At 44.8% G+C, this 19899-nt stretch overlaps 1 protein-coding gene across 3 annotated transcripts; it reads left to right on the forward strand.

Annotated features, from left to right (window-relative positions):
* The first annotated feature begins 11484 nt into the window (after positions 1 to 11484).
* On the forward strand, positions 11485 to 19722 carry RHBDD2 (rhomboid domain containing 2). Of its 3 annotated transcripts, none has more exons than XM_056556749.1 (4): positions 11485 to 11862; positions 14561 to 14955; positions 18495 to 18645; positions 19374 to 19722. In XM_056556749.1, exons 1-4 carry the CDS (start codon positions 11630 to 11632, stop codon positions 19669 to 19671), a joined length of 1077 nt encoding a protein of 358 aa, XP_056412724.1. In that variant the 5' UTR covers positions 11485 to 11629; the 3' UTR covers positions 19672 to 19722. The 3 variants fall into 3 exon arrangements, with proteins under 3 accessions (XP_056412724.1, XP_056412725.1, XP_056412726.1); XM_056556750.1 differs by having other exon boundaries at positions 11485 to 11813; positions 14554 to 14955; XM_056556751.1 differs by having other exon boundaries at positions 11628 to 11813.
* Positions 19723 to 19899: the final 177 nt, after the last annotated feature.

Below are 19899 nucleotides of genomic sequence, written 5' to 3' on the forward strand. Positions count from 1 at the left end.
TACTGGACTGAAAATCGCGCTCTTCCACGGTTTTTAGTCCAGCAATAAAACTGCTAAAAAAGGAAAAACTGCTGCATCATCAAGGTGCTTAACCTCTTAAGGACGCAGGGCGTATGGATACGCCCTGCATCCCGAGTCCTTAAGGACGCAGGGCGTATCCATACGCCCGTGGGAATTCCGGTCCCCACCGCTAGCCGGTTGGGGACCGGAGCCGGATGCCTGCTGAAATCGTTCAGCAGGCATCCCGGCATATCGCCCAGGGGGGTCATTATGTCCCCCCATGTCGGCGATCGCAGCACATCGCTCATCAATTCAGATGAGCGATGCGCTGCGATTCCGTTCCCCGCCGCTCGCCGGGCGGGGATCGGAGCCGGATGTCTGCTGATTTCTATCAGCAGACATCCCGGCAGTGTGCCGGAGGAGGTCCGGAGGACCTCCTATACCGGCGATCGCTGCAGGACGCCGGTAACTACTAACCGGCGTTCTGCAGCTGTTCCGGGTCATCAGGGTCACGTGTGACCCTGTGACCCGAATATAGATGGTGACTGGTGGTGTAGTATACACCACCAATCACCATCCATGCTGTACTGGGGGCTGGCATTGTGGCCACCCCCCTCAGTACAGTTGTGATTGGGTGGCCAAAGTGGCCACACCAATCACATAGTAATGGGAGGGGATCTGGTGGGCTAGGAGCATGTTGCTCCGTTCTGCCCGCCATTTCAGAGAGATCTGGTGTGCAGGACGGAGCCCCGTGCTGCCCACCATCCCCTCAGTAAAAAAAAAAACCCTTGCCCCCTTTCTGTGGCCCCTTGGCACAGAAATCCCCAGGGATAGCTTTAGATTTAGGTAGGGACAGGCTAGGGTTAAAAAAAAAAAAAAGTTTTTATTATTTTTTTTTTTTTCAGCGTACCTCAGTGGGTGTCCGTGGGTCCGTAGCACCTTTAGCTGCGTGACCCCAGCCCTGCTGGGTCGCTGCGGTCTGCCGCCAGCCTTTTTTTTGGCGCAGATCTTTTTTTTTTTTTCTAAGCGTGTGTGCGGACCCTCTTAGTTATAAAAGAGCGGTCCGCCACCGTTTGTTAGAGCCCACCCGCCGCTGATCAGTCCCGTAGTACTGATCAGTGTTTTTTTTTGTGGTGCCGGCGCTTTTTTTCGCGTTTTCTAGCGTTTTTTGCACCCATAGGCGGTCCGTGCCACCAGTAGCAGGCGTGTACTGTGTGGCCGGACCTTACCTGTGTGTGTGCGGCGTGCCTCACCGCTGTCAGTGATTTATCACTGATCAGCGTTTTTTTTGTGGTAAAGGCACTTTTTTCGGTTAACGCATATTTTTTTTTTGCACCCATAGGCGGTCCGTGCCACCAGTAGCAGGCGTGTACTGTGTGGACGGACCGTACCTGTGTGTGCAGCCTGTCCCACCGCTGTCAGTGATTTATCACTGATCAGCATTTTTTTTTTGGGTTCAGGCGGGTGCATTTTTTCGGGGTTAAGCGTTTTTTTTATTTTATTTTTCGGGTTTTTTGTGTGGGGGTCTGTGTACAAGCCACCAGCCACTGTTCTGGGCTGAGTGGCCGGACCCCCCCACTGACTTCTGTGCCCCCTGCCGCCACAAGCGCTAATCAGTGCGCACACCACTGATTAGATAAACGCTTTTTTTTGGCGTAGGGCTTTTTTGCGCTAAAAGTCCCTTTTTTGTTTTTAAAAAAAGTTGCCTTTTTATTTTTTTTCTGTTAGGGCGGGTTAGTTTAGTTAGGTTAGGTTAGGTTGGGTTAGGGCGGGTTAGGGAGGTAATATCGCACCACACCACACGCAGCACACACACCAATAAAGTTTTCCCCCCCACACACACATACCCGTATCCCCATTAGAGTAGGGAAATGGCCCGCAGAGCGTTTTCGGCGGAGGAGGCATATGCCATAATTGCCTCCGACGCCTCCGAGAGCTGCTCAGAGGACGATGAAGACCCCACCTTCCTTATTTCATCGTCCTCCTTATCATCTAGTTCAGATGATGAGCCACCAAGGCGGCGAACTCGCCGCCGTGCGGCGCCGCAAACCTCCTCTGCCCTTGACCCTGTGCCCCATGCTAGTATGAGTCCCCCTGGTGCTCACACTAGTGAAGCCCCCCAGCCAAGGTCACTGGTACCTCGTACCGGAGAACTTGACTGGGCTGAGCCAGCGGACCACGAGCCCGTGATTCCTGAGTTTGTTCACTGAAAAGGACTTTTTCGGTCATTTTTTCAGTGACGACTTTGTTAATCTAATGGTTACACAGACGAATCTGTACGCCCAACAGTTCGTCGCCGCTAACCCGGGCTCACTTTTAGCTAGACCCGGCGGCTGGACTCCAGTCGATGCAGCCGAAATGAGGACCTTTTGGGGCCTCGTGCTGCATATGGGTCTACTTAAAAAACCCAGTGTCAGGCAATATTGGAGTGGGGACATCCTGTACCAGACCCCGCTCTACAATATGGCCATGACACGTCCCCGATTCGAGGCCATTCGGAGATGTTTGCATTATGCTGATAATGCGGCATGTCCCCCCCGAACTGATCCCGCGTATGACCGCCTGTATAAAATCAGGCCGGTCATCAATCACTTCGGGGCCAGATTTTGGGAGGCCTATGTCCTTGGAAGGGAGGTCGCTATTGATGAGTCTCTCATCAGCTTTAAGGGGAGACTCAGCTTCCGGCAATACATCCCGACCAAGCGAGCGCGGTATGGCGTGAAGATGTATAAACTTTGCGAGAGTACCTCTGGGTACACTTGCAAGTTTATGGTGTATGAGGGACGAGATTCCCGCATTGAACCCCCAGATTGTTCCCCCACTCTGGGTGTTAGCGGGAAAATCGTTTGTGGCCTTTTTGCACCCATTGCTAGATAAAGGTTACCACCTTTATGTGGATAACTTTTATACTAGTATCCCTCTCTTCACATCCCTCGCCGCCAGATCCACGGTCGCTTGTGGGACAGTCCGGAAGAATCAAAGAGGCCTTCCTTCCTATCCCCTGCAGACTCCTATCCCCCGGGGTGAGTCCCGTGCCTTTTCCCATGAGAACCTGTTGTTGGTCCGGTATAAGGACAAGAGGGATGTCCTTATGCTCACCACAATTCATGGCAATGGCAGCACCCCTGTCCCTGTGCGAGGTACCGTGGGAACGGTCCTCAAGCCCGATTGTATTCTGGACTACAATCGGTATATGGGGGGAGTTGATCTTTCTGATCAAGTCCTCAAGCCATATAATGGCATGCGGAAAACACGCGTATGGTACAAAAAAGTTGCGGTCTACATGGTACAGGTTGCCATGTACAACGCTTTTGTACTGTACAAGTACGCTGGCAACACAGGGACATACCTGGAGTTCCAAGAGGAAGTTCTAAAGGCCCTCATCTTTGGTGACCGCCAAAGAGCGGGTCAGAGCACCTCTGGAACTTCAGGTCCCCGGATCGTCCCCGGCCAACACTTTCCATGTGTGATCCCCCACACTGGAAAGAAGGGACGATCTCAGAAGAAATGCAGAGTGTGTCGCAAGAGGGGGATTCGGAAGGACACCACCACTCAATGCGACACTTGCCCCGATCATCCGGGCCTCTGCATAGGCTGCTTCAGGGAGTATCACACTTCCATGGAGTACTAAATTTTCCATCCTTTGCCCTAATTTTCATTCCCCAAAATTCGACTCCAATGTACCAGTCCAGAGTACATTGTCTTCCAAATTTTATACCAACCCCCCCCCCCCCCAAAAAATGACAAAAAACACCTTTTTCCCAATACCCCCAATATCTTTTTTTATTTCTTCCCCCTAAAAAATGGGTCATGGGACACAGAGTCAACAGCATTGGAGGTTTGCAGTTGCCTCAAATGTGCAACGCTCTCTCTCCCCACCTGAGCGGGTTGCGCATTTGAGGTAACAGAATAGGGACGGCCCCATACATCCCCTTCCCAGAATGATGATTCAGAGTATAGGGTTTGGGGCGGGCATCCTTTTTACTTTTGGCTGTACTCTGGGTCATCATTCTGGGAAAATAATTGGCATATCAGTTCTAAAATTGCAATTTTCTTCCCCCCATAGTACTCTTTATCCATTCCTGGAAAATAAATGAAGGGAACACCCGTCTGTTCCAAATCTCCACTTCACCCTATACACCTTCCCTAGGGGGTGTACTGTTTGTAGTATTCTCACATGTGGGTGTTCCTTTCTTGTATTTTCCTCTGAATGTATGTAACTTTTAGGTCCGTAACAAACATCCGCCTCAAATGTGAAGAGTTCTCGCTGAGCTCTGTCGTATTTCCAGGCGACAATTCGGAGTCACATGTTAGTTGTTCCCAGAAAAATGAAGCAGAGTATAGGTTGAAAATTGCAATTTTCAAAAGCTAACCTTCATCCATTCCTGGAAAATAAATTTAGGAAACACCCGTGCGTTCAAAATGTCCTCTTTACCCCTATACCCATTCCCCAGGGTGGGTACTTTCTGTAATGGTCTCACATGTGGGTGTTTCATTTTTGTATTTTCCTCGGAATGTATGTAACCGTCAGCTACTGATATGCCATAGGCCACAAATACAAAGTGACCTCTATGACTTCTGAGCCTTGTTGTGCGCCCGTCCAGCACGTTACCCCATATGTGGATGTATTTTTATAGTCAGGGGGAAAAGCCCTCCAAAATTTGTAACCCAATTCCTCATATTACCCTTTGTGAAAATGTAAAAAATTGGGTAACCCAAGCATTTTACTGTAAAAAAAAATCTAATTTTTCAATTTATGGCCCACTTTTCAAAAAACCTATGAGGTGTTATTTCCCGCTGTACCCCTTGTTATGTTCATTGAGGGGTGTAGTTTCCAAAATGGTGTCACATGTGTTGTTTTTTTTTATGTTGGGTACTTTATAAATGCACATGACCTCCGACTTCAATTTCAACAAAATTTTCACTCCTTCCATTCTGAGCATTGTAGTGCGTCCACAGAGAAATTTACATCCACATATGGGGTATTTTTTTTCTCAGACAAAATTGTTCTTCAAATTTTGGGGGCCTTTTGCCCTATTACCCAATGTGAAAATGAAACATTTGGGGTAACGCTATCAATATAGTGCAAAAAAATCTAATTTTTCACTTTTATGGCCCACTGTTCAAAAAACCTGTGAGGTGTAAGTACTCACTGTAACACTGTTACATTCCCCGAGGGGTCTAGTTTCCAAAATGGTATGCCATGTGGTTTTTTTTTTGCTGTCCTGGCACCACAGGGGCTTCCTAAATGCGGCATGCCCCCAGAGCAAAATTTGCTTCCAAAAAGCCAAACGTGACTCCTTCTCTTCTGAGACCTGTAGTGCGCCAGCAGAGCACTTTTCACCCCCATATGGGGTGTTTTCTGAATCGGGAGAAATTGGGCTTCAAATTTTGGGGGGTATTTTCTGCTTTAACCCTTTGTAAAAATGTAAAATTTTTGAGAAACCAAGCATTTTAGGTAAAAAATATACATTTTTTTTTACATATGCAAAAGTCGTGAAACCCCTGTGGGGTATTAAGGTTCACTTTACCCCTTGTTACATTCCCCAAGGGGTCTAGTTTCCAAAATGGTATGCCATGTGGTTTTTTTTTTGCTGTCCTGGCACCACAGGGGCTTCCTAAATGCGGCATGCCCCCAGAGCAAAATTTGCTTCCAAAAAGCCAAACGTGACTCCTTCTCTTCTGAGACCTGTAGTGCGCCAGCAGAGCACTTTTCACCCCCATATGGGGTGTTTTCTGAATCGGGAGAAATTGGGCTTCAAATTTTTGGGGGTATTTTCTGCTTTAACCCTTTGTAAAAATGTAAAATTTTTGAGAAACCAAGCATTTTAGGTAAAAAATATAATTTTTTTTTACATATGCAAAAGTCGTGAAACCCCTGTGGGGTATTAAGGTTCACTTTACCCCTTGTTACATTCCCCAAGGGGTCTAGTTTCCAAAATGGTATGCCATGTGTTTTTTTTTTTGCTGTCCTGGCACCACAGGGGCTTCCTAAATGCGGCATGCCCCCAGAGCAAAATTTGCTTCCAAAAAGCCAAACGTGACTCCTTCTCTTCTGAGACCTGTAGTGCGCCAGCAGAGCACTTTTCACCCCCATATGGGGTGTTTTCTGAATCGGGAGAAATTGGGCTTCAAATTTTGGGGGGTATTTTCTGCTTTAACCCTTTGTAAAAATGTAAAATTTTTGAGAAACCAAGCATTTTAGGTAAAAAATATACATTTTTTTTTACATATGCAAAAGTCGTGAAACCCCTGTGGGGTATTAAGGTTCACTTTACCCCTTGTTACATTCCCCAAGGGGTCTAGTTTCCAAAATGGTATGCCATGTGGTTTTTTTTTTGCTGTCCTGGCACCACAGGGGCTTCCTAAATGCGGCATGCCCCCAGAGCAAAATTTGCTTCCAAAAAGCCAAACGTGACTCCTTCTCTTCTGAGACCTGTAGTGCGCCAGCAGAGCACTTTTCACCCCCATATGGGGTGTTTTCTGAATCGGGAGAAATTGGGCTTCAAATTTTTGGGGGTATTTTCTGCTTTAACCCTTTGTAAAAATGTAAAATTTTTGAGAAACCAAGCATTTTAGGTAAAAAATATAATTTTTTTTTACATATGCAAAAGTCGTGAAACCCCTGTGGGGTATTAAGGTTCACTTTACCCCTTGTTACATTCCCCAAGGGGTCTAGTTTCCAAAATGGTATGCCATGTGGTTTTTTTTTTGCTGTCCTGGCACCACAGGGGCTTCCTAAATGCGGCATGCCCCCAGAGCAAAATTTGCTTCCAAAAAGCCAAACGTGACTCCTTCTCTTCTGAGACCTGTAGTGCGCCAGCAGAGCACTTTTCACCCCCATATGGGGTGTTTTCTGAATCGGGAGAAATTGGGCTTCAAATTTTTGGGGGTATTTTCTGCTTTAACCCTTTGTAAAAATGTAAAATTTTTGAGAAACCAAGCATTTTAGGTAAAAAATATACATTTTTTTTACATATGCAAAAGTCGTGAAACCCCTGTGGGGTATTAAGGTTCACTTTACCCCTTGTTACATTCCCCAAGGGGTCTAGTTTCCAAAATGGTATGCCATGTGGTTTTTTTTTGCTGTCCTGGCACCACAGGGGCTTCCTAAATGCGGCATGCCCCCAGAGCAAAATTTGCTTCCAAAAAGCCAAACGTGACTCCTTCTCTTCTGAGACCTGTAGTGCGCCAGCAGAGCACTTTTCACCCCCATTTGGGGTGTTTTCTGAATCGGGAGAAATTGGGCTTCAAATTTTTAGGGGTATTTTCTGCTTTAACCCTTTGTAAAAATGTAAAATTTTTGAGAAACCAAGCATTTTAGGTAAAAAATAAACATTTTTTTTTACATATGCAAAAGTCGTGAAACCCCTGTGGGGTATTAAGGTTCACTTTACCCCTTGTTACATTCCCCAAGGGGTCTAGTTTCCAAAATGGTATGCCATGTGTTTTTTTTTTGCTGTCCTGGCACCACAGGGGCTTCCTAAATGCGGCATGCCCCCAGAGCAAAATTTGCTTCCAAAAAGCCAAATGTGACTCCTTCTCTTCTGAGACCTGTAGTGCGCCAGCAGAGCACTTTTCACCCCCATATGGGGTGTTTTCTGAATCGGGAGAAATTGGGCTTCAAATTTTGGGGGGTATTTTCTGCTTTAACCCTTTGTAAAAATGTAAAATTTTTGAGAAACCAAGCATTTTAGGTAAAAAATATACATTTTTTTTTACATATGCAAAAGTCGTGAAACCCCTGTGGGGTATTAAGGTTCACTTTACCCCTTGTTACATTCCCCAAGGGGTCTAGTTTACAAAATGGTATGCCATGTGGTTTTTTTTTTGCTGTCCTGGCACCACAGGGGCTTCCTAAATGCGGCATGCCCCCAGAGCAAAATTTGCTTCCAAAAAGCCAAACGTGACTCCTTCTCTTCTGAGACCTGTAGTGCGCCAGCAGAGCACTTTTCACCCCCATATGGGGTGTTTTCTGAATCGGGAGAAATTGGGCTTCAAATTTTTGGGGGTATTTTCTGCTTTAACCCTTTGTAAAAATGTAAAATTTTTGAGAAACCAAGCATTTTAGGTAAAAAATATAAATTTTTTTTTACATATGCAAAAGTCGTGAAACCCCTGTGGGGTATTAAGGTTCACTTTACCCCTTGTTACATTCCCCAAGGGGTCTAGTTTCCAAAATGGTATGCCATGTGGTTTTTTTTTTGCTGTCCTGGCACCACAGGGGCTTCCTAAATGCGGCATGCCCCCAGAGCAAAATTTGCTTCCAAAAAGCCAAACGTGACTCCTTCTCTTCTGAGACCTGTAGTGCGCCAGCAGAGCACTTTTCACCCCCATATGGGGTGTTTTCTGAATCGGGAGAAATTGGGCTTCAAATTTTTAGGGGTATTTTCTGCTTTAACCCTTTGTAAAAATGTAAAATTTTTGAGAAACCAAGCATTTTAGGTAAAAAATATACATTTTTTTTTACATATGCAAAAGTCGTGAAACCCCTGTGGGGTATTAAGGTTCACTTTACCCCTTGTTACATTCCCCAAGGGGTCTAGTTTCCAAAATGGTATGCCATGTGTTTTTTTTTTTTGCTGTCCTGGCACCACAGGGGCTTCCTAAATGCGGCATGCCCCCAGAGCAAAATTTGCTTCCAAAAAGCCAAATGTGACTCCTTCTCTTCTGAGACCTGTAGTGCGCCAGCAGAGCACTTTTCACCCCCATATGGGGTGTTTTCTGAATCGGGAGAAATTGGGCTTCAAATTTTGGGGGGTATTTTCTGCTTTAACCCTTTGTAAAAATGTAAAATTTTTGAGAAACCAAGCATTTTAGGTAAAAAATATACATTTTTTTTTACATATGCAAAAGTCGTGAAACCCCTGTGGGGTATTAAGGTTCACTTTACCCCTTGTTACATTCCCCAAGGGGTCTAGTTTACAAAATGGTATGCCATGTTTTTTTTTTTGCTGTCCTGGCACCACAGGGGCTTCCTAAATGCGGCATGCCCCCAGAGCAAAATTTGCTTCCAAAAAGCCAAATGTGACTCCTTCTCTTCTGAGACCTGTAGTGCGCCAGCAGAGCACTTTTCACCCCCCATATGGGGTGTTTTCTGAATCGGGAGAAATTGGGCTTCAAATTTTGGGGGGTATTTTCTGCTTTAACCCTTTGTAAAAATGTAAAATTTTTGAGAAACCAAGCATTTTAGGTAAAAAATATATATATTTTTTTACATATGCAAAAGTCGTGAAACCCCTGTGGGGTATTAAGGTTCACTTTACCCCCTGTTATGTTCCTCAAGGGGTCTAGTTTCCAAAATGGTATGCCATGTGTTTTTTTTTGCTGTCCTGGCACCATAGGGGCTTCCTAAATGCGGCATGCCCCCAGAGCAAAATTTGCTTGCAAAAAGCCAAATGTGACTCCTTCTCTTCTGAGACCTGCAGTGCGCCAGCAGAGCACTTTTCACCCCCATATGGGGTGTTTTCTGAATCGGGAGAAATTGGGCTTCAAATTTTGGGGGGTATTTTCTGCTTTAACCCTTTGTAAAAATGTCAAATTTTTAAGAAACCAAGCATTTTAGGTAAAAAATATATATCTTTTTTTACATATGCAAAAGTCGTGAAACCCCTGTGGGGTATTAAGGTTCACTTTACCCCTTGTTACATTCCCCAAGGGGTCTAGTTTCCAAAATGGTATGCCATGTGTTTTTGTTTTGCTGTTTTGACACCCTAGGGGCTTCCTAAAGGTGACATGCCCCCCTAAAACCATTTCAGAAAAACGTACTCTCCAAAATCCCCTTGTCGCTCCTTCCCTTCTGAGCCCTCTACTGCGCCCGCCGAACAATTAACATAGACATATGAGGTATGTGCTTACTCGAAAGAAATTGGGCTACAAATATAAGTATACATTTTCTCCTTTTACCCCTTGCAAAAATTCAGAAATTGGGTCTACAAGAACATGCGGGTGTAAAAAATGAAGATTTTGAATTTTCTCCTTCACTTTGCTGCTATTCCTGTGAAACACCTAAAGGGTTAAAACACTTACTGAATGTCATTTTGAATACTTTGGGGGGTGCAGTTTTCATAATGGGGTCATTTATGGGGTATTTCTAATATGAAGACCCTTCAAATCCACTTCAAACCTGAACTTGTCCCTGAAAAATATCGAATTTGAAAATTTTGTGAAAAATTTGAAAATTGCTGCTGAACTTTGAAGCCCTCTGGTGTCTTCCAAACTAAAAACACGTCAATTTTATGATGCAAACATAAAGTAGACATATTGTATATGTGTTCCAAAAAAATATATATTTTGAATATCCATTTTCCTTACAAGCTGAGAGCTTCAAAGTTAGAAAAATGCAAAATTTTCATTTTTTTCATCAAATTTTGGGATTTTTCACCAAGAAAGCATGCAAGTTACCACAAAATTTTACCAGTATGTTAAAGTAGAATATGTCACGAAAAAACAATCTCGGAATCAGATTGATAAGTAAAAGCATTCCAGAGTTATTAATGTTTAAAGTGACAGTGGTCAGAATTGCAAAAAAGGGCTCAGTCCTTAAGGTGAAAAAGGGCTCAGTCCTTAAGGGGTTAAAGGGGTACTCCACTGGCCAGTATTTAGAAAATTAATGGGGTACTCCGGTGGAAAACTTTATTTTAAAAGAACTTGTGCCAGAAAGTTAAACAGATTTGTAAATTACGTCTATTAAAAAAAAAATCTTAATCCTTTCAGTACTTTTTAGCAGCTGTTTGCTACAGATGAAAATTTTAATTTTTTTTAATTTCTTTTTTTTGTGTTGTCCACAGTGCTCTCTGCTGACACCTGATGCCCGTATCAGGAACTGTCCAGAGCAGGAGAAAATCCCCATAGCAAACCTGTCCTGCTCTGGACAGTTCCTGACATGGACAGAGGTGTCAGCAGAGAGCACTGTGGACAACACAAAAAAGAAAGATTTTCCTCTGTAGCAAACAGCTACTAAAAAGTACTAAAAGGATTAAGATTTTTTAATAGAAGTAATTTACAAATCTGTTTAACTTTCTGGCACCAGTTCATTTTAACAAAAAAGTTTTGCCACGAGGGACCGTGGCCGACCCTCGCAGTGCGCACACAGTGTTCGGAACTAAATGTTCTGAACGCTGGCCAGTGGAGTACCCCTGTAGGAGTTACTTTTATCAAGAGAAAAAAAGGCGGTACCTTTTCAACAGGATGCTAAAAATGTGGTGTGAACAGGGCGAATAAAGATAACTGCACAGAGTGAGTAAAAGGTGACAGCTATATATATGTAGCCTAAAACCAGACAAGATCCTGCCTGGGGGACGCAGAGAAGCCTTCCAGGTATACGTAAAGCCAGTTCCGTGTTTTGCACCATTTATCCTGCACTCACAGTGCTGAGGTTTTTCAGTGCAGATTTCTGAGACAGTTTATTGAGGTGGAATATTTCACATACAGTAAAAACTGTATTGGTTTTCAACTATGCAGAGACCATCGTACTGTGCCGCCCAGTACCCACAACAATACAGTCCAGCTACGTCTACACAGCGAGGAGCGGCGCCACGTGACGGGAAAGACCACGTGACGTGCATACGTTAGACCGTCCTCATGCAGGAGTTGAGCTATGTTTTAGTTACACCTGGTCTTCGGAACAATGGCGGAAGAGCGGACTACGAGGGGCTGGTGGGGCACTGTCCTGTCCTGGCTGCCTGACGTGCACCTCACCACAGGCTCTGTCCTCACTATAGTGCTGTCCCTGGCGATATCTGTCCCCGGACTGACCCGGGAGGCGGCTGCTGGATGGGACCTGGACGCTGGAGTGCTGGGCAGCGCCTCATGTATGACCTCCTCTACCAGGGACAACTACCGGGTGATAGCGTGTCAGGGGTGAATGATAGTAGTTCAGAGATCTGTTAGACTTGTAAAGTAGTTTCCAATGACAACCTGTTGGTTGTTGACGTCATTTTCCGTAGGCATCAGACTGTACTGTGGAGGTGCTGCTGCTACACTGTGACAGCCCCTCAGCTCAGGCTAGTCACAGTGCACGGGCTGCCATGATATCAGTGCTGATGGGGATCTAATACTTGGATCGGCCCAGTCTATATAGAGAGAGAGATTCTGGTCAGAACCTACATAGTGATCGGACATTGCTGCTGATCTTGTCTAGGGTGATGGAAATGCTCCAGAGGTTACACTTCTATTTTAGGAAACCCTGGACCTGTATGTCCATATGTCTCCCAATGAAGAATGTCATCAGATCCATGGCAGCATTGTATGGGCATGGGAAACATTCTGCAGTGTGTTGTACCATGTACTAGTAATCTGGATTAACTCAATAGACCTACTGATTATTTCTTAGGGTCCCTTTTAGAAGTGGGTGACAATTTCTGTGTCAAACAGTGAGGGGGAAGGGATTGGGGGTGGTCACACCTCTTTAATGTTAAAAATGCTTTAATCTGCAGTAAGTAAGTGTCAAAGGCACTGACAGCAGCACAAAAAGGACTGTATTCTGTGATCACACTAGCTCCTTAATACTGCCTGAAGTTTACACTCTGATTTTCATCTGACAGATTCCCTTTAATATTTTTATCATTTTTCCTCTGGCCCTAAGACATCTTATTCCCTATCCAGAGGATAGAGGATAAGATGTCTGATTGCGGGGGTCCCGCCACTGGGGACCCCTGCTATCTCGCATACAGCACCAACATCTGGGAGCTGCACGTATCGCTGCAGCCTCGGAGTCTGTGGGGTCACGACTATTGGGCTGGAGTACCGTGATGTCACGACTCAGCCCCCGTGTGACTTCACACTCTGCAATGCAAGTCTATGGGAGGGGGCATGACGGATGTCATGCCGCCTCCCATAGACTTGCATTGCGGGGGCGGGGTGTGATGTCACACAGGGGTGGAGTCGGGACGTCACGGTACTTCGGTCCAATAGTCGTGACCTTACAGACTCCGAGGCTGCATCGCTGCGTGCAGCTCCCAGATGTGGGTGCTGTATGCGAGATAGCGGGGGTCCCCAGTGGTGGGACCATTATGGGGGAGATTTATAATAACCTGTGCAGAGGAAAAGTTGACCAGTTGCAACCAATCAGATCGCTTCTTTAAATTTTTAGAGGCATTTTCAAAAATGAATGAAGCAATCTGATTGGTTGCTATGGTCAACTTTTCCTTTACTCGAGTTTTGATAAATCTCCGCCTATATGTATATTTGTATACATTGGTTAAAAAATTGTGTATATTTTTGTTACTGCAGTTATTGCCAGTGTGCAGGAAGGCTATGTGACACGCTCCCGGCTCACACAGCAGGCTGATAGACAAGCCAGTTGCCTGACAGATCCCTGCTTGTCCTGCTATCACTTCCTGTATTTGGACTCCTTATACAGACACACAGACAGTAGCTACAGGGACAGCATTTTTTCACCCAAAAAATATACACATTTTTTAACCAATGTATATTACAAAATATAATGGTTTTATCTACATTATATAAAAGGTTTTTGCTAAGGAAAGGGATACGTTAACATGTTTTAATAAAACATTGCTGTTATTACGAACATATCCCTTATACATACAGTGAGCAGCCTTTGTTGCTCCATTCTCTCTCATCATGCAGCTCCGCTCCTGCTTGGTCCCTTGTCCCTGTATGCACCCGGCTTGGTCATCATCCATACAAAGCGGCCAATGAAGGATGTGTAGATACATCATCACATGCTCCTCCATAGGCAGCCATGAATGGATGAAGAGCCACCTGGCTGCTTACAGGGACGGAGGACCAAGCGGAGTGATGGAAGAACAGGGCCACATAGAAGCCTTGCAGTGTATGTAAGTCATTGTTCATAATCACGGTAGTGTTTTTTTACTAAGAAATATGTATTAAAGGTGGCAACCCCTTACTTCAGATACAAAACTTGAGTCCCCCCCCCCATGGTTCTGCTAAAAAGAATTTACTAGGGTCCATGATTTTGTAATTGTGGTTCAGTAGAGCCATGTGTTACCTGAATGAGGTCTATGATGAATGGTAATCCATGTCATGCTGGATCAGCCATTTTATAAAGTAGAGGCCATTTCTGCTGCTCTTTGCTCTGCTTAAAGGGGTTCTCCGGTGCATAAACATCTTATCCCCTATCCAAAATATAGGGGATTAGATGCCTGATCGCAGGAGTCCCGCCGCTGGGGACCCCCGTGATCTTGCACGCGGCACCCCGTTTGTACTCAGACCCAGAGCGTGTTCGCTCCGGGTCTGATTATGGTCGACCGCAGGGCAGGCGGCGTGTGACGTCACGCCTCCGCCCCCGTGTGACGTCATTCTCCGCCCCTCAATGCAAGCCTACAGGAGGGGGCGTGATAGCTTTAAGAGGGGTGGCTCCTAGTTGAAAGGCCCCTTTGTTACCTCTTCATTTGCAGGCATATGATAAGGGGTCATTTAATCATCCACATTAGTGTGCTTGTGACATCAGTATCTTTTCCACATGTATTTCTTTATACAGAGATTCGTTTTTATTATGAAGGATGAGGCATAAATGTTGTTCGGTAAATTTTCATGTTTAAGTCACAAGTTCTACTGTTGTCTCAGTCCACAGATTGATCACGTACATTTATTTCCATGAGGATCTTCCAACGCTAGTCTGCAGTTGTTTGTTAGTCTGGTACTTTGGTGGCGGCTTTGAAGAGAGTGTTGGCACAGTGAAGTTCTGCTTACTCACTCCTCTGTTTGCTGTATGGAGTGGACTCCTTTACCTGGTTGTTATTGCCACAGGCATTAGCCTTCAGAAGGATGTGAAAGTCCAAGGATTTACACCTGTTGCCTTTTCAATGATCAGCGTCTTCACAATACGCACCAACCTGAGAAGACTGATATTTTTTGGGTTCATGGTGCCTACAAAGGCGATTCCACTGTTATTTCTAATCCCTGCCCTCTTTATACCACATGCCACCATCCTTAGCAACATATGTGCTATTCTAGTGGGAGTTACCTGTATCCTTTTACAACTAGAAGATGTTTAGAAGTATCAGAACACACATTGTAGCCATCAAAACTTATGCCTGTACTGTATCAACCAAAAGTACAACTCTACCTAAAGCTAAACTTTTACCGCTCCCGATGCTGTCCCGCTGCTCCAGCGTCTTCTTCGGGATCCTTCGGCTTCTTCCGCATCTTCTCCGGTGTCTGGGCCTCGCTTTCTGGTGATGTTATTACGTTGTGGCGCCGGGACGGCGTGTGCAGCGACTTAATAACGACACCGGAAAGCGAGGCCCAGACCCCGGAGAAGATGCATAAAATGCCGGAGGATCGCGAAGTGGACCCGGAGCAGCGGGGATAGGTAAGTGAACCTGTCCAGAATGCTTAAACTGCTATCCGACAGCAGCTTAAGCATTTTGCGCTGTCGGATAGCAGTTAATGCGATGGCCCCGACATATAAAAGCATCGTATGTCGATGCGGACATCGACATGCGATGGCCTCTGAGAGGCCATCGTATGTCGATTTGATCATATGTCGGGGCCATCGCATGTCGGGGGGTTACTGTGTGTGTGTGTGTGTGTGTGTGTGTGTGTGTATGTATGTATGTATGTATGTGTATATATATATATATATATATATATATACACACACACACAGTGGTCCCTCAACATACGATGGTAATTCGTTCCAAACGACCCATCGTTTGTCGAATCCATCGTGTGTTGAGGGATTCGTGCAATGTAAAGTATAGGAAGCTTTACTCACCTGTCCCCGCCGCTCCGGACCAGGTCCTCACCGCTCCTGATGCTGTCCCAGGGGCTCCCGATGCTGTCCCGCTGCTCCGGCGTCTTCTTCGGGATCCTTCGGCTTCTTCCGCATCTTCTCCGGTGTCCGGGCCTCGCTTTCTGGTGACGTTATTACGCTGCTGCGCCGACACGGCGTGCGTAGTGACGTAATAATGATGCCGGAAAGCGAGGCCCGGACCCCTGAAAAGATGCAGAAGACGCCGGAGGATCGCAAAGTGGACCCGGAGCAGCGGGAATAGGTAAGCGAACCTGCCCGAGATGCTTAAACTGCTATCCGATAGCATCTTAAGCATTTTGCGCTGTCGGATAGCAGTTAATGCGATGGCCCCGACATATAAAAGCATCGTATGTCGATGCTGACATCGACATGCGATGGCCTCTGAGAGGCCATCGTATGTCGATTTTATTATATGTTGGGGCCATCGCATGTCAGGGGGGGTTACTGTATGTGTGTGTATATGTATGTGTGTATATATATATATATATATATATACCCCCTCCCCCGCACAGCGCTATCATATACCCGTGTGTGTGTGTATGTATATATATATATATATATATATATATATATATATACACACCCCGCACAGCGCTATCATATACCCCCGCAGCGCATGTAGATATATATTATATATGCCCCCTGCACAGCGCATCCATATACATATGCCTCTGAAGCGCTGTCAATGATTAATGCAGTGGTCTCATACTTGCGGACCTCCAGATGTTGCAAAACTACAACTCCCAGCATGCACGGACAGCCGTTGGCTGTCCGGGCATTCTGGGAGTTGTAGTTTTGCAACATCTGGAGGTCCGCAAGTATGAGACCACTGCATTAATCATTGACAGCGCTTCAGAGGCATATGTATATAGAAGCAAAGTGGGGACCAGACATATAGCGTTATCTGGTCCCCACTTTGCTTCTATACACACTCCTCAGCAAACACCACAGCTGCCCCATCGCCTCCCCCATCCCCAGTGTTATAATTACCTGTTCCCGTCCCGGGTCCGCGATCATTCTGGCTTTGGCGTTGTTGCTGTGCGCGGTCACTGTGCGCACTGATGAGTGACGTCCCCAATGCACGTTGTTAGTCAGAACTGATTCTGACCAATGGCAGGGCAGGGCAGTGGGTTGCCATGGCAACCCCCCGTTCTGCCCATCCCTTGATGTCGAGGGGAACATGGGGAGAAGATGGAGGCTGGTACCTGGAGGAGAAGATGCCTGGGGAACCCCAATCATCGCTGGAGACTACTGGATCCTGGCTCAGGTAGGGAAACTACAGTGGAGGGGGGGGGGGAATGAAAGTGAAAGTAAAGTTTTGCAACATCTGTCCCTTCAGATTTTGCAATTTTCATGAAATTTTTGAAAATTGCTGCTCTAATTTGAAGCCCTCTAACTTTTTCAAAAAGCAAAAATGTGTCCATTTTATGATGCCACCATAAAGTGGACATATTGTATTTGTGAATAAAAATAAAATTTATTTGGAATATCCATTTTCCTTACAAGTAGAGAGCTTTAAAGTTAGAAAAATGTTAAAAATTTTCATGACATTTTGGGATTTTTCACCAAAACAGGATGCAAGTAATGCCGAAAATAACCAAATAACACCAAAATAAAGTAGAATAGGTCAAGAAAAAACAATCTCAGAATCAAAATATTCGGTAAAAGCATTTTCGAGTTATTAATTCGCAAAGCGACGGTGGTCAGAATTGCGAAAAAGGGCTCAGTCCTTAAGGGGTTAAACCCTTAACTACCCCCATTTGTGAGGGTCTGGGTTTTTGTTGAAAGTCCCATGCAAATCCATGGGAAATGTATGTTTCCACATAACTTCCGTACGGTTGAAGATATTTCAATAATACCTGGTACATATATTACTTATATGTCAAAAAAAAAGATATGATAGTTAAATTAACCATTACATACACCCTTATATAAACAATTGGTTTTTATTTAAAGTCCAATGCAAGTATATGGGGCATCCAGTACCTTACACCACAAGCTCCACTCTGCATCTCCTGGTGAATGTCAATCTGGCTTGCAAGCCACACCCCATCTTACAAGTACACGCCCACTGTTTAAGCCCCACCCCTTTATTCTCTACCCTTTTTGTGCATCGGTCTGGCTTGCAAATCATGCCCAGTCCCACAAAGCCACGTCCCCTTCTATATTCAGCTTACAATATCTTTATCACAAATCAGTCCCACCTGAGGACAGGATGTGAGGACGGGATATGGGGTTGGGGATATAAAGTCAAAAGCTTCCTCCTTTGTTGATTTTCCTCTCCAACAAGGATTAGGAAGGAAAAACTTGGCAACGCCGGGTACTCAGGTAGTAAAATATATAATTGCGATAGTCTGTCCCCCCCCCTAGAGCCTGATTAGGGACAGATCTCAGGATAGACTTCCATTGCACATCATCTACTTTCGCTTCTATCTGACATTTTGTAAAAGCAGGGATCAAATACCCCTCACAAAATTTATCTAACAATAATTTATAAATTACACCCCCCCCCCACCTTTCCCAGCGATCGCGCTTAAATAAGAGGGGGTTGTCTGCAGCTCTGCTTGCTTAATGACTGCATGTCCCGGGCATCAGGCGATAGAATTTCCACATCTCTGTAGATCACAAACAATCAAGTCAATTTTAACATGTCAAAAAAATTTCCTAAATGGTTGGTATACTTTACTTCGAATCTACTGATTTCTATGATCCATGGGTTTGTGTTATGGATTCCTTAACTTGAACACAGTTGGTATGGGTGGTTGTTTCTTCTTAGACCTCTCAGAATTATTATTAACACGAGTGGATCAGATGGTGCCATTCAAGGCATTAAAAAGGATCCCAATTTGGAGATACATCCCTGCAAGTTCAGTAGAAAGGAATGCCTCTCAAACCAGACAGTAAGTGATGGTACATTCACATACAGGAAAATGTTAAGTTTTTCCTTTTCAATAAATGAACAAAGATTTGTAACATTCTGTTTTCACTTTGTCATTATGGGGTATTGAGTGCAGAATGATGGCTTATAAAACAAGATTTTTATTTTAGCACTAGGCCGCAACATAAAAAGTGTGTTAATGCATTGTATATACTGGATAACTAAATCCTGATGCATATTCTGTATGTGCTCCACTGGTACAAAAATAAAATTAGGGAAATCTGCCAATGTTGGCATAAAAATGCCCCAAATTTTTGTGCAATGTTCAAAATTTTTGCGCAAAATACTGAAAAATATACAAATTTAGTTTCCTAGTATCAAGCATCAGTAAATTCCCCCCCCCCCCCCCCCCCAACTTCCTAATATCTTGCAAATCAACGAATCATCACCCCGTGTTCAGACTCCTACCCTATCCTGTGTATAGGGGATATGTTTTATTAGCTGGAGAACCCCTTACATATTTGAACCTCAATTATCCTGAGAATAAGGTAGTCTTGGACTTGAACCTTATTGTAGAGCAGGTCACACATACATAGTTGCTCTTCTGTTTCTATGTATGGGATCAGTAAGAGTTCCACTTCCCAGACCCCCCATAGTCTAATTCATTGTTTACTTCACATGTTTTATTTTGTAATAGTTAAACATTTTTATATGTGAATTCGAATGTGTTCTGTCTGCTTCTGTTTGAAGGCTCAATCCACCTCCTGGATCATACCCAGTCCAGCAGTATTATACTCCACCTCAAGGCCTCCCTGATGTCTACTCTCCATATCATCACATGAAGTCATCTGAGACATGGCCTCCTGCAAGTGCCTCAGTGTATCCAACAGGAGCAGCTTCTGGGCAACCATACAGCTATAACCCCACAGGAGAACACGCACATAGTCATAATGTTAATTATTCTTTAGCACGTACAGATTTCCACTCCCCAGAAGACCTCAGTATCTCTTCTGATCAGCCAGAACTACTACAGGTCCAGACTCGGTAAAATGATGGTGGGGAAGATTCATCAAAACTGGCAGAGGAAAAGTTGACCAGTTGCCCAAAGCAACCAATCAGCTCGCTTCTTTCATTTCTTAAAAGGCCTCTGAAGAATGAAAGAAGCAATCTGATTGGTTGCTATGGGGAACTGGTCCACTTTTCCTCTGCACAAGTTTTGATGAATCTCCCCCGATATTAAGTAATGACTGCATGTTGTCATGGAAGATGCTAAAGT

The sequence above is a fragment of the Hyla sarda genome, chromosome 2 (assembly GCF_029499605.1).
Source record: "Hyla sarda isolate aHylSar1 chromosome 2, aHylSar1.hap1, whole genome shotgun sequence".
NCBI classification, from domain to species: Eukaryota; Metazoa; Chordata; class Amphibia; order Anura; family Hylidae; genus Hyla; species Hyla sarda.